The sequence below is a fragment of the Arachis hypogaea genome, chromosome 13 (genome assembly GCF_003086295.3).
Source record: "Arachis hypogaea cultivar Tifrunner chromosome 13, arahy.Tifrunner.gnm2.J5K5, whole genome shotgun sequence".
Taxonomy (NCBI): Eukaryota; Viridiplantae; Streptophyta; class Magnoliopsida; order Fabales; family Fabaceae; genus Arachis; species Arachis hypogaea.
In genome coordinates this window covers 49724593-49739579 of record NC_092048.1, presented here as the reverse complement: position 1 = coordinate 49739579, position 14987 = coordinate 49724593, and the positions used below count along the sequence as shown (strand labels likewise).

Sequence of the window (14987 nt, the reverse complement as noted above, 5' to 3'; positions counted from 1 at the left end):
GAGTTTATCCATAAATTCTAATTTCATGCTTTTTTGATCTATTTCCTAATTCAACAAATGTGATTAAAAACAAAACAATAAGCTTATAATTAATATAACATAATATTGGAATTAATTTAAAACATATATACATTTTTTCTATACTTATTGAAAGAATGAAAAAAAGGAAGTGGTATGTTTGTGAGAAAGCCTAACACTTGCATATCTTTTTATAGTTGGTTGAAATTTGTTGTACAATATCTCGTTTATAATGTAAACAATATAATTGTATTACATATCTCTTTTATATTATAAACGATTTGAGATTGACTGTATCTTATTTAGAGTGTAAACGAAATATGTGTAGTCTGCCGTTTTCAACATATTTCATTTGTACCCGTTATATTTGTTTGAAAAAATATGTCTTATGTTTACATTATAAACGAGATTCAACCAATTTCAAATTATTTATCGTATAAACGAGATAAAAAAAGAGATAGAATTTCGTAAATTCTCTACAAATGATCTATTTTAATAAATAAAATAATTAGATTACTTATTTAACAAATCTTTTAAAATATCTACTGTTACATCTATAATATCTATGTATATTACTAACTAGAGTTTATGTTTTTATAATATATTTTTTATTTGCATATGTTTTACTATAAGATTTTTACTTTTTTTTTTAATTTATATACATAAATTTATTTTGATGTATTTAATTATATAACGTCATGTGAGCAAAAATAATTGTTTTTTTTTATATTAACTACTTAAATAATTGTAAAAAACCGAATGTGTTGCACAATTGTATAAAATTTTTATTATATTTATTGCGCCATACCAAATGAATATGAACAAAAACAGCAGTGTGTTATATTTATTGCGCATTTCATCATATACCAAAAACAAATACTCCTTTATGTGCTCATAATTGAACAGGAGGCAGTGATAGATAAGGAGTACATATTAATTACTATATGATATTTTGATGATAGCAGTTATTCTCAGAGGTAGGTAATTCATGATCATCAATTATATGGTATGCTTTTGGCATGAGATTGCAGTGTCAACAAAAAGAGGACTTATTGGTGGAGGTCAGACGATATCTCATCCTTTGCCAAAATTAAATGCTCTAGAATTTACTTATTTATTTATTTATTTTAAAATTAAAAGAAATAAAGTGTATATCTTTTATTAAGACTTTATTTTTCAACAGAAGTATAACTTTAATATTATGATGAATATGCCATTTTCGTTTTCGTTCTCTTGCTATACCGTTCTGCATACCTAGTCATACAAATAGTTGAATTTGCTAACAAATTATATTAAAAGGATAAAATAATTTGATGTTTTAAATTCATGTATTGAACCAAAAAATAAATAAATTTTGATAGCGATTTTTATATAAACACAAAATTAGTTATGGATAATTAGCTACACGTATAAGAATATATATTAGAATAATATACAATGATCACATACATATTTACATTTACAATCAAAATTTATAAATAATATAATCAAATTTAATTCGCACTTATAATCAAACTTCAAAAGTAAAATAATTAAACTAAATTTGTATTTATATATAATAGTAATTGATTTTTAGTGTTTCATTAAAAATTTATTATACTGCTGAAAAAAAAATACTTTATTATTCATTCTTCTATAAAATGTTTGTCATTTTATTGTGAAAATTTTTTCTGCCGGCTAGTCAATTTATTTAAAGAAATTTGTGAAAAAAGTATATAAATATATACAAATATATGGTGCATAGTTCAGTTTTAGTATTTTGGATATTTTTGCTTTAAAAATACTTGTTAATCAAACCCATACAAATATTCAAAAGCTGTTAATGGCATGAAATTACATACAATGCAATAGCAATAACAAAATATTTAGAATATATATAATTTGAAAGTTAGAAATTCTACAAAATATGTTGTTTATCATAAAATCACTTATTAAAAAATTTAAATTGATAGATAGAGAAACATATAAATAATTATGCTTAATACACTTCATATATATATATACAATAATCTTTTTTTTTTACATTAATCATATATATTTTTTTATTTATTTTATACTAAAACTTTTCCTTTACGAAAATAACAAAACTCTTATGCCACATCATAAAGCTATTATCTGAAAAATTGATATGGAAGCTTATATCTGATATTGTTTGAACAGAGGAAACTATCATATTTTATATCAACATCCACTTTACCATTCTTACCTTTTGGATGATAAATTTTATGATGTTTTTGTTGTGGTATTTAAATTATATAAATTTTATTAAATATTATTTATTTATCTTTTTTAATAATTTAAATACAATGTAATAAACTTCATAATATTTACTTTTTAGAATAATTTTTTCTATTTCAACTTTATTCAACTCCTATTTTTAATAAAATTATTTGATTACATATAATTTTATAATAATGTTTAAAAAAAAAAAACAGTTAAAATTTATTTTATTTAATATTTATTAATTATCATAATAATTAATAAATATTAAATAAAATAAATTATTATTATTTTTTGATTAATTTTTTTTAGTTACCAAATATTTTCGTATTTTTGTAGACACTTAAAAGTTATTCATGCATCCATTTTAGTCTAATAAATTTATAACCCATTCAATAAAGTCCAAAAGTCAAAGGATACATTAAACATCATATATTTAAATAATATTATTATTTTATATTTTATCAAAGACTTCAACTTTACTTAGTACATAGTGCCTATAATTATAATAGATACGGTGACTATTATACAATTTTAACTATATTAAAAAAATATTATTAAAATTAAAATAATAATTTTTATTGTTTCATAACATTTTTAATTTAAAATATAAAATAAATATTATCAAAAATATAAAAAATATAATTTTAATTTTAACAATATTTTTTAAATATTATTAAAAATATTTAACCACCATAAGCATGTAATAATAATAGACAACATGGATCTACTTCAAAATATTCAAAAATAACATTAGCCGAAGCATAACAGGCTAGAAGAACACGATAATGGACTAGTTTGTTAGCAGCTATGAGCACTCTGATCTTCACAGAAACTGTATGTTTTCTACAATATTATTTGTTTCGTCAGGGAAGTTGCTTGGTACGGTGGCTTCCTTTAGAACTTCATCAGAAGAATCCAGCTGCATCTGCTCCGGCGGTGAGAATCCAAACAGATCCTCGCAGTTACTGTTACTGTTGTTGTAACCGAAATCGCATATATCCTCGAAATCCGAGTTCAGAAGAGAATGCAAGCAAATATCGCCAACGTCAAAATCCAAGAGCAATTCTGTTGTCGAGATCTCTTTGTATTCTTCTGAATTGGTACCCATCTCCATCATCATCATCACCATGGTGTTGTTGTTGTTGTTGTCACCGTTCCTCGGAAGCAACAACCCCGGCGGTGGCAGCAAAACATGATCGGCGGCGGTTTCATCGAGTCCGTGGCTATTGTTATTATTATTATTACTACTAGAAGTCTTGTTCTGCTGCAGTGAAGTAGTTGTTGTTGATGAATGATCCAAGAATAATGACTTAGAGCACTTAGAAGCTTTTGTACGGACGAGAAGAGAATGTGAATCGTTTAACGGTGACAGAGAGGGAGTGGTTGTGGAGACCACTTTATTGGTTGAAGGAGGCATTGTTGTTGGTTTCTGAATGTTGTTGTTATTATTTGTTTCATTGGGTTGCTGAGAAGATGCACTGCTTATTGTTTGAAGATCTCTAACTCTTTTGCCTAAATTTGTGTTCCAATAATTCTTGATCTCATTGTCTGTTCTTCCTGGAAGCCTCCCGGCTATAAGTGACCATCTACCAAGAAAAACAATAAAGCAATCACAAAGTTGCTAATTAATATGTCCAACAAAAGTCCTATAGTAAAAATTCAGACACTAAATTAATCCCTGTATATTTGTAAGAAAAATGCTATAGAATCATAGAATTTATTGCTTTTAACTATCAGCTGGTCATCATCAATATTTAAAAATAGAGAAAAGGATAAATAGATGTTTGACCTTTTGATCCGTAGCTATTTAAATTCTTGAGAATTTAAAAATATAGACATTTTTTAAATTTGAATATATCGGTAATGCCACTTGAGTCTTGAGTCTGTCAGAATTAACAGAAAAATCAAATATAACTTCCATTATACTAACCTGGTTGATACGGATGTACACGTGAGAGAATATTTAAAATTAGACAAATTAGTCTCAAGAATCGATATGTTCAAATTTTGAAGAGGTTAGGGACTTAAATGTATTTTTAAATCTTCAGAGATTTAAATGTCCGTGGACCAAAAAATTAGAAATCGATTTGTCATTTTCTTTTAAAAGTATATGCTAAAAATATATTATTAAATTACTAGACTAAAAAAATTGAATTAATAGTTAAAAGTGATGGCTAAAATAATAAATTCAGCTAATAATCTAATATTTTTCTATATTCATGTATAAATACATATATAATTTAATTTATTTTTAATATATATTTTATACTATTAATTAATTTTTAATATATATATATATATATATATATATATATATATATATATAGTATAATTGTATTTTTTAATATTTTTATTACTTGACTCATTTTAAAATAACTATCGTATGCTACATTATATATATAGTATAATTGTATTTTTCAATATTTTTATTACTTGACTCATTTTAAAATAACTATTGTATGCTACATTAATTTGGCTCATATAAAAAAAGTTTTTATTAGAAAGGAATAAAAATTAAAATTTTCAGTACTTTTATAATATTTATAATTACTGAAATTTTTTTTTAACATGAGTAATTTCTTAAGAAGTACTCGTATTGTCCTTCTTTTTACTTAGTAGAAAAAGATTTTATTGTTGTTTATTGTTTTTATTATAGATTATTTTAACAAATTTCATATTTAACAAAAAAAAAAAAAATCTAACACTAAAAGTTTCTCAAAAAAAAGAGTAACCTTTTGATGTATCGAATATAGTATAAATTTTATTTTTTTAAAAATGCCTTTTAAGATATTATTAATTTTGATCAAAGCAAAGATTATTTATTTTAAGACAGAAGAAAAATCATGGAAGGCGCGCCATTGTAATTTGTAAAGAAAGATAATAGACAGAGAGAGGAACATTTTAAAAGAGAAGAATGGAAGAAGTGAAGAGAGCAAAGAAGAAACGTATATATTACCTGTTTCCAAGTAGCTTGTGAAGTCTTATGATAAGTTCTTCTTCGTCTTCTGATATGTTTCCTCTTTTAATATCTGGCCTCAGATAATTTAACCATCGAAGCCTGCAACTTTTCCCACAACGTTTCAACCCTACACAGCCACACATTTCACGAAGCATCTATGAATACGATTGTTATTAATTAATTATGTATTTAATTTTTTTAGTTAATAAAATTATTAAAAAACTATTAATACTAAAATAATATTTATTATAAAAAAATATACCCGTAGCAGAATTATTCGTAAAAAAATAACCCTTAACTTCTCTTTTCCGACATTTTTTTCCTTTGAAAAAATAAAAGATCCCGATGAAACTGCCTTTGTCTGAGTTCTATTATTAGAAAATAGAAATTTGATTGGCCAGATCTAATTTACCACAAATTTTATTTTGTTTCTAAAACCTTTAATTAAAGGACTAAAGCACTTATTACTTTCATACATTATTTCCACGTTGGATGGAAAAACCATGATATAACATGAAAATGAGATGAGATCTTATATATATCTTATAATGCACACTAAAATAATTAATGAACCTGCTCTTTGAGGAAGGTTCCTCCATTTTCCTTGGCCATGGAGACTGATATAATCTCGGAGGATTTTGTCTTCTTGAGCTGTCCAGGCACCGCGGTTCAAACCCTCCTTTGAGCAACAAGGGCTTCTTCCCATTATTATTATTATTATTATTATTATTATTATTATTATTATTATGATTGTATGTCTTTGATGATCTCTCACAAATACACAAAAAAGTTGTGTTCTGTAACCTGTGAGTAATAAGAGATCACTATCTAACATGTGAAGCCAGTGTGAGGGTTCTTATAGCTACTTACTATTACTGCATACTTCTGTGATCCATGAAGACTGGTAGTGGTGCCAATAATGGCGTACGATGATGCTATGCTGCTTAATAAATTTTCTTTGGTTTCTATTTGATGTGGTCCACCCCTCAATTACTCACGTTTTAAAATTGAGTTTGCAAGTGTTTTGCATAATCATTTTGTTTTATCTGTCGTCTCTATGTAAGTAACCCTGAATTTTTTTATGATAATTTTCGGAGGAATATTGCATGTGTATAATAGCAAAATATAAAAGTAGAAAATACCTGTAATTAAATTTTATTAAATTATAATTAGATTTTTATAATTTAAAAATTTTTAATTGAATCTTTACACACTTATTTTAAATTTGTAGATAAATAATCCTTATGGAAGTCTAATTCCATGCTTTTAAAGTATGACCATTTCTTTATCAAATTTAAAAAAAAAAAAAATAAAAGAGAAAAGAAGATAGAGATGTTTAAAAGATATTTTTAAAATTTATCTTCCATTGATTTACATAATTTTTGTACATGTTATAATATGGGTAAAACTAATTCTTTTTTAGAAAACATGACTCCCTCCAACTTCTAAAGAAATTTGAGAAATTTATAATTTTATAATGAAAAGCTAGTTGATAAACTAATTCTTAGATTAAAATCATAAAAATTTTTAATCTATTTTATTCTGAACAGCTTTTATGGTGGCAATTTTAGTCATTATAACAATTTTTATAATAACAATTATTGATCCTACACTTAAAATTTATCTCATTATCTGCTGTCATTCTTGAGATCTGCAATTTAATTTTTCAATAGAAAGCATATAAATAATAAATAAAGCACCTACTTAAAATTTAAAATGAAATCTCTTTTATGGATGCACATGAATTCTGGTTTTTAGGAAAATCGTTAATTAGATCAAGTAAATTATTAATTTTTAAAATTATTGAGAAGAGGAATTAGAAGCAAGTTGGATATTTTTGTGAAGAATAATGTACTGGATATCTCTGGTACGGGTTGTGAGATGGATCGGGGACCTTCAGATTGGAACGGCTGCCGGGTCGTTTGGTTGGAGCAACGGGGGTGGTACCTGCAAAGACACTTTGACGCTCAAGTCAGAATGGATCTGAGAGGTATAAGAGAGGTACAAGGTGTGTAGAGTGAATGACGTACCTGAGGGGGCCTGGGGCTCCCCTTTATATAGGTGATGGTAATTATCTTATCTTATCTTACCTAGATAAGATAAGGGAGGTATTTGAATTTGATTGTTGGTTAGGAGCTCTATTGGGCCGGTTCCAGGCCTTCTAGAAGGGTGAAATGGGTCGAACCCGGGTAACCGAGTCCGGAGGCCATTCCGGGTTCGGCATTCGTGGGTCGGATCCATAACAGTTGCTCCCGCAGCGAGAGGGCGAGCGAGGTCGGCCTCCGTTGCTGGAGGGTGTGAAATTTTTCGCCGAGTGTGGCGTCGTTCGGTTGGGAGTTCGGTCCGGCGGCTCGTTCGCCGGGTTGGCAATGGTGTGGGGTCACGTGGAAGTGTTTCTGCTTTTTAAGGATCGAACATCGATTCAGGACGTTTTGTTTCTTTGAGCTCGTTGTGTTTCCCGAGGGGTTTTCGTCGATTACATTTCCTGAGGGCGCATTTAATGTGAGGAGATGTTTGGATTGCTTTTCCACTGTTACCCCTCTGCCTTTGGTTGGAGTTGAGGGGCGTTTTTGGTTTTACGCCTCTCGTAACCGTTTTGATTTTGGCTATTCCTTTCCCTCATCTTGGTTCATTTCTGAAGTGCCTCACTATCCATTTTCTTTCTTCTACTTTCATACTTCTTCTCTTATATTTCCCTTTTTCGTATTTTGCTGCCTACTTTCCTGCTTCCTGCTTCCGCTGTCTTTTTGGTTCGCATTCTTCTTCATTAGGTTGGTGATCTATCCCATTTTTTTACTATTCTGTTTGTTTATTTTATGTGTATTTCGCATTTCTGTGTTCTTTGGTACTGTGCTTCGGTCAGGGGTAGTTGGTTTATCGCGCGCGGGGAGGGAGAGGGGGGGGGGATGAGCGCCGCCTTTTTTGTAGGTGTTTTAGTGTGGTGGATAGTAGTACCCGGTCATTTTTCTGTTGTTTTCGTAGGTGTGGTTTTGGTAGGCTGACGGTGGTCCTCCCCCTGTTTTAGGTATGTCTCGGTGGAGGAATGAAGGTGTGGGTGTTCTTGTAGCCCCATCCAGGGGCATTCCCGCCCACTATACTTGGGTGACCAGTGACGTCTGGGGGGTTCCGTCGTGGATGACGGAGGTGGATCTTCAGAGACTTCGCGATCAGGGGGCGATTTGTGGGGGTGGTGATGCTGAGCGTTAATACGAGCTCGCCCTCCCTGATGCCGATGAGAGGATTTGCTATTTTGAATCTCGATTTGCCGACCGTTCCGGATTGGTTGTGGGTCTACGAATCGATGTTTACTCGGCTCGGCGTACGATTCCCCTTTTCGCCTTTCGTCTAAGCATTGCTGCGTCGGTGTTCCATGGCGCCGTCTCAGCTTCATCCGAACAGTTGGGCGGTGGTTCGTGGCTTCGAGCTTGTGTGTGAATACCTTGAGCTTCCGGTCTCTGTTCCCGTCTTCCTTTTCCTTTTTTTGTGCACTCTTCCGACCAAGGAGAGAAAACATAAGAAAGGGTATATGTCGTTTAGGGCTTAGCGCCACCGCTGTATATTTGGGTTGTATCAGGACTCCTTCCATGGGTTTAAGAGGGAGTATTTCAAGGTGCGCCCAGCCCAAGGGCACCATCCCTTTTGGTTGACATTGGAGGGAGAGCGCCAATTTCCGACTTATTGGAACTTTGGTGCTGGGCCATCAGTTTTGGCGAAGGTTACCTTTGATCGCCTGTCCCCGGAAGATAAGGATATCGCCAGCGTTCTTTGGCATCTCTTCGGGGAGCGTCCTTTGAATCATCGGGATGTTATGGGGGATCCCTTGGCCTGCCAAGCTTATATTGGTGTGTGTCTATATTTGCTTATGTACTATCCGTTATCCCGAGTTTGGTACTTACGTTTCATTTTTATCTTTTTCAGTTGAGATGGATGGTGGTTTGACGTCTTTGGCAAGGTTGAAGGCAGCCATGGATCGGGAGGAAGCGTCATCGGCTTTTCCTGCCACCGCTTCATCCCGTCCTGCCACGGACTCTCGGGTTGTATCGCACGAGGTGGTCTCGGCTAGGGCCGTGGGCAGCGTCCATGCTTCTCCGGGTCCGGTACTTTCGCTCGAGGAGGAGGTAATCATGGTCTCGGCTGCTGAGGCTTCTCAGAAACGGAAGATGCCTGAAGAGATTAGGAGTGAGAATCTAGAGGAGGAAGGTGTTGTGCCTTCCGTGATGGATCGATGCTTCGATGCTTCGGCCTTCATTGACTAGCATCTGATGCCCGGTACTGAGGGATATTTTGATGATTGCAATGTGGCTTTTTGGTCCAAATCGGTGTATCGTTCCCTCCTCCGGTCTGCGGTCATAGTTCAGAAGGCCGAGCCCGTGATGGCCCAGGTTGGCCTCTTGGACAAGAAGCTGCGTCACTCTTAGTCCGAGGTGGTTAAGCTGAAGGAGCAGCTTGAGGCATCTGAGACGGCGAGGGAGAAATCCGTGAAGGCGTCCGAGGATGCCGGGGCTGAGCTTCTCCACCTTTCCGAGGTCGAGACTTCGCTTTTGTCTCAACTTGGGGGGTAGCGCAGGAAGGCCTCGGACGTTGAGGTGGGCACCTTGAAGGCCGAGGCAGCCACCTTGAAGGCTGAGGTTGAAGGGCAGAAGAAGGAGAAGACGGAGCTGTTGGCTGATGTGAAGGAGGCTATCATTGCTACTGAGGTGAAGATGAGGGCCCAGGCTCCAGTCCTTGCACCGGATGGAGGCGTTTAAGACTGTCCGGGATGGCCGTAATGTTGGCCTCAAGTAGGGCTCTTATATTTCTTTGTTTGTATTTTGGCTTGGTGTGCCGATTTGGAGACTTATAATTTTTTCCTTGTTTGGTATTTTGGCCCTTTGGCCATCTTTTGTGATATGGATACTTTTAAGTTCTTGAATGGTTGTTTTGGGCCGTTCGGGCCATTTACCCTTTTAGGCCGTTTTGTCAACTCTAGGTATTATCGCTAATTTTGGATTTGTGTGCGGACCTCTAGGGTTCCTTGTTAGGTCGCGTATTCTTGGATATCCGTGTGTTTTGGGCCTCGGGGGTGATCAGTCCCCGATGGTGGCCATGTGTTTTTGCCATTTTGGGGTGGGCAATAATATTAAAAGATGAAGGGAAAAGCATATGAACGATAGAGCGAGTAAGAAATGGAACATTTATTAAGAAGTTGGGCCTCATTAAAATCCTCCGACGTGGGCGGAAAAGTGTGCCCAAGAATAACACTTAAGTGAAATAAAACAAGGAAAAGACATGTTTTAAAGGTGGGGGGTGCGCCTACGTGAAGTATCGTCACATGTTGGCGGCGTTCTAGGTTCTCGGGATCTCGGCTCCATGAAGTCGTTCGAGCTTGTAGGCTCCTTTTCCAATTACTGTATTGATTCTGTATGGGCCTTCCCAATTGGGAGTGAGTTTTCTTTTCCCGGGTGTGGAGGTTCCGATGTCGTTTCGTCGTAGGACGAGATCATCGGGTGAGAAGTCTCTCTGTACCATGCCGTTGTATTATCTTATCTTGATCTTTTGTTTCAAGGCTAGCTCTCGCATGTGGGCTATGGACCTTACTTCGTCTGTGAGGTCCTGTTCCGTGGCTTCGTCGTTGCCCCCGGTCATTCTTCTAGGACTGGGATCTCCCACTTCTACTGGGATGATGGCTTCTACACCGTATGTGAGGCGGAACGGGGTTTCTCCTGTGGAGGCCTGGGGGGTGGTTCGATATGACCAGAGGACCGATCCGAGCTCATCGGTCCAGAGTCCTTTGGCTTCGTTGAGATGTTTCTTGAGTCCTTTGACTATTATCTTGTTTGCCGATTCGACTTTCCTGTTTGTTTGGGGGTGTTCTACCGAGCTGAAGCGCTGGGTTATGTGTAGCCCTTCTAGGAATTCTCTGAACTTCTTGTCAGCAAACTGGGTCCTATTGCTCGAGATAATGACCTCAGGAATCCCAAATCGGGTTACTATGTGTCTCCAAAAAAGCTTTTGGCACTGGGTTGCCATGATAGAGGCCAGGGACTCGGCCTCAATCCACTTGGTGTAGTAGTTGATTGCGACAATGAGGTATCAGAGTTGTCCGGGGACCGTCGGAAAGGGGCCAATGAGGTCGATGCCCCATGTTCCGAATGGCCGATCTGCCGTGATGATGCTAAGCTGGTGTTTGGTGGCTTGATAGAAGTCGGAATGCTTCTGGCATTTGTTGTAGCTTTTGACTAACTGCATGGAGTCCTAGATGACTGAGGGGCAGAAGTATCCAGCTCGGATAATCTTCTGGGCCAAGGCATTGCCTCCAATGTGCTGGCCGTAACAGCCTTTGTGGATTTCGCGGAGTATGTTTTCCGTGTCTCCGGGCTCGATGCACTTGAGCAGGGGCTGCGAGAATCCGCGTTTGTACAACTGTCCCGCTACTATGGTGTAGTTGATGGCTTCCCTTTTTATCCGCTTTGCTTCTTTTGGGTCTCCCGGTAATACCCCGTTATTGAGATATTGTAGGATGGGTGAGGTCCATGAACCGTGGTTGGAAATCGAAAGGCCGGTGTTGGTTGTGGTCGATACAGAGGGTGTTTTGACGATTTTCTGTATTAGCGACCAATTTCCTTGTCCTGCCTTGGTGCTAGCCAGTTTTTAGAGTAAGTCCGCCCTTGCGTTTCGTTCCCTGGGGACGTGTTGGACGGTTACTCGATCAAATTCCCCCGTTAACTCCTTTTCCTTAGTCAGGTATTGTTGAAGCAGGGGGTCTCCTGTTTGGTAGTCTCCGTTGATTTGGGAGCTGACTATCTGGGAGTCGCTGCAAACCTCCATGATCTTCGCGCCGACCCCTTTGGCTAGCATTAGTCCGGCCAAGAGAGCCTCATACTCCGCCTGGTTGTTGGAGATCGGGAACTCGTACCGAATAGATTGATCGATCATGATCCTGTTTTGGCTTTCGAGTATCACCCCGGCTCCACCGGAAGTAGTGTTGGATGAGCCGTCCACCTGCAGCTTCCAAATTTCGATAGCGGGTTTTTTTTGGAGTCATCTCAGCTATACAGTCTGCCATGGCATGTGCTTTGATCGCGTTCTGAGGTTTGAAATCTATTTGGAATTCGGACAGTTCTACGGACCATGCTAGCATCCTTCCTGCCAAGTTGGGCTTTTGCAGGACTTGCCTGACCGCTTGGTTGCTTCGGACCGTGATGGGGGTGAGCCTCGACGTATTATCAAAGACGTCGGGAGGCCATGAGGAGTGTGAAGGTGAGTTTTTCGAGGCGAGAGTAGCGTGTCTCTGTACTTTGGAGGACTTTGCTTATGAAGTATATAGGCCGTTGGGTCTTATTCTTGTCTTCCCGGACAAGCGTTGCCGCCAGTGCTTCTTCTGTTATAGATAGGTATAGGCAGATGGCCTTTCCTATTTGGGGTTTAGCGAGAATGGGTGGTTCTGCTAGTACTTTCTTGAAGTGTTGTAATGCCTCTTCGCATTTTGCTTCCCACTTGAAGGGAGTCCCTTTCTTCATAAGTTTGAAGAAGGAGATTGCCTTTTGGGCCAGCGCGCTGAGGAAACAGGATAGGGCAGTTAGTCGGCCGGTTAGTTTCTGGATGTCTATGAGGTTTTTTGGACTTGCCATTTCGAGGATGGCTCTACATTTCTCGGGGTTTGCCTCTACCCCACGTTGTGTGATCATGAACACTAAGAATTTTCCTGCTTCCATTCCGAAGGTGCACTTTGTCTGGTTAAGGTGCATTCGGTGCTTCCTCAGGGTGTTTATTACGAGCTCAAGGTCGCTGATGAGTTGCTCGCCGGATTCGGTCTTGGCGAGCATTTCATCTATGTAGACTTCTAACTTGGTCCTGGATAGGCCTTGAAATATCTTGTTGACAAGCCTTTGGTAAGTGGCTCCGGCATTTTTCAAGCCAAAGGGCATGACTATGTAACAGTACGTGCCGTTGGGGGGTAATGAAGGTCGTTTTCTCCTCGTCGGGTCAGTGCATGGGTATCTGGTTGTACCCTGAGTACACATCCATGAAGCTGAGGTATTGGCGACCGGATGTGGCGTCGACCAGTCCGTCGATGTTTGGCAGGGGGAAGGCGTCCTTTGGACAGGCTTTGTTCAAGTTCGTGTAGTCAATGCACATCTGCCGCTTCCCGTTGGCTTTCTTAACTAACACAACGTTAGCCAACCAGGTCGTATATGGAAGTTTCCGAATGAAGCCTGTCTCGAGGAGGGTGATGCACCACTATTTTGTGGTACATCTTGTGCTTAATTGAGTGGATTTTATCCACTATTCTCACACTTATTCATAGAATTCGCATGTTTTACATTTTCCTTCCTAACTTTGTGCTATGATTGAAAACATGTTTGTTTGGTCTTAATTTAGCTAATTTTAATCCTCTCTTATAACCATTCGATGCCATGATATGTGTGTTAAGTGTTTTTAGAGATTACAGGGCAGGAATGACTTAGAGGATAGAAAGGAAGCATGCAAAAGTGGAAGGAATATAAGAAGCTAAAGAAACTGTAAAGCTGTCCAACCTGACCACTTTGCATTCAATCGATCAAAACTTGAGCTACCGAAGTTCAAATGAGGCGGTTTTAGTTGCGTTGGAAAGATAACATCTGGGGCTTCGCAACAATATATAAGTTTCCATAGTTGCCATGCTATTAGACAACGCGCATGCGTGGATCACGCGTATGCATGACCTGGCGAAAATTCAATCCACGCGTACGCGTAGACGACACGTACGCGTGACAGAGCCGCGTGCTGGACGTATCAAAAATCGCTGGGGGCAATTTCTGGGCTGTTTTTGACCCAGTTTTCAGCCCAGAAAACACAGATTAGAGGCTACAAAGTGGAGGAATCAATCATTCATACATGCACAACTTTTATTCATAATTTTAGGTTTTAGATGTAGTTTCTAGAGAGAGAGGCTCTCTCCTCTCTCTAGGTTTTAGAATTTAGGATTTCTCTTAGTTTTAGATTTATTTCTTCTCAATTCAGGTTCATTGTTCCTTTAATTTAGTTCTCTTCTACTTTTATTTATTCTAGCATTCTAGTTTATTTATTTCGTTTGTTGATTACTTTATGTTGCTCTTTGGTTTATGAATTCTCATGTTTAATTTGATTTTCTATTTAATGCAATTTGAGGTACTTTAGATTTATGATTGCTTTCTTCAATTTATGTTATTGATGCTTTCAATTTAATTTAGATTTCTTCCCTTTTGGCTTTGGTTGAGTAATTGGTGACACTTGAGTTATCAAACTCCTTTATTGATTGATAATTGAAATTTGCTAGTTGATTTGGATCCCTCTAAAGCTAGTCTTTCTTTAGGAGTTGACTAGGACTTGAAGAATCAAATTGATTAGTCCACTTGACTTTCCTTTATTTAGTAAGGGTTAACTAAGTGGGAGCAATGAATAATTCTCATCACAATTGATAAGGATAACTAGGATAGGATTTCCAGTTCTCATACCTTACCAAGAGTTTTTCTAGTTAATAATTTACTTTCTTGCAATTTACATTCCTTGTTCAACCTTTCAAAAATCCCAAAAAGATACAATCTCATAACCAATAAGAAATCATACCTCCCTGCAATTTCTTGAGAGACGACCCGATGTTTAAATACTTCGGTTTAATTTTATTGGGTTTGCTTAAGTGACAAACAAGTTTTTATACGAAAGGATTCTTTGTTGGTTTAGAAACTATACTAGCAACGAGAACTTATTTGTGAATTCTTTAGAGATTGTGTGTCAATTAAGTGTGGGAAAACTTGATAAACCCCATTTGTAGGGTTTATCTTGTATT

The 14987-nt window shown here is 36.6% G+C and overlaps 1 protein-coding gene across 1 annotated transcript; it reads right to left on the bottom strand.

Moving 5' to 3' along the window:
- Positions 1 to 3064: 3064 nt before the first annotated feature.
- On the bottom strand, positions 3065 to 5906 carry LOC112735913 (uncharacterized). Its single transcript, XM_025785344.3, has 3 exons — positions 5774 to 5906; positions 5198 to 5327; positions 3065 to 3827 (listed from the first exon to the last, which is right to left on the bottom strand). Exons 1-3 carry the CDS (start codon positions 5904 to 5906, stop codon positions 3065 to 3067), a joined length of 1026 nt encoding a protein of 341 aa, XP_025641129.2.
- Between the last annotated feature and the right edge of the window lie 9081 nt (positions 5907 to 14987).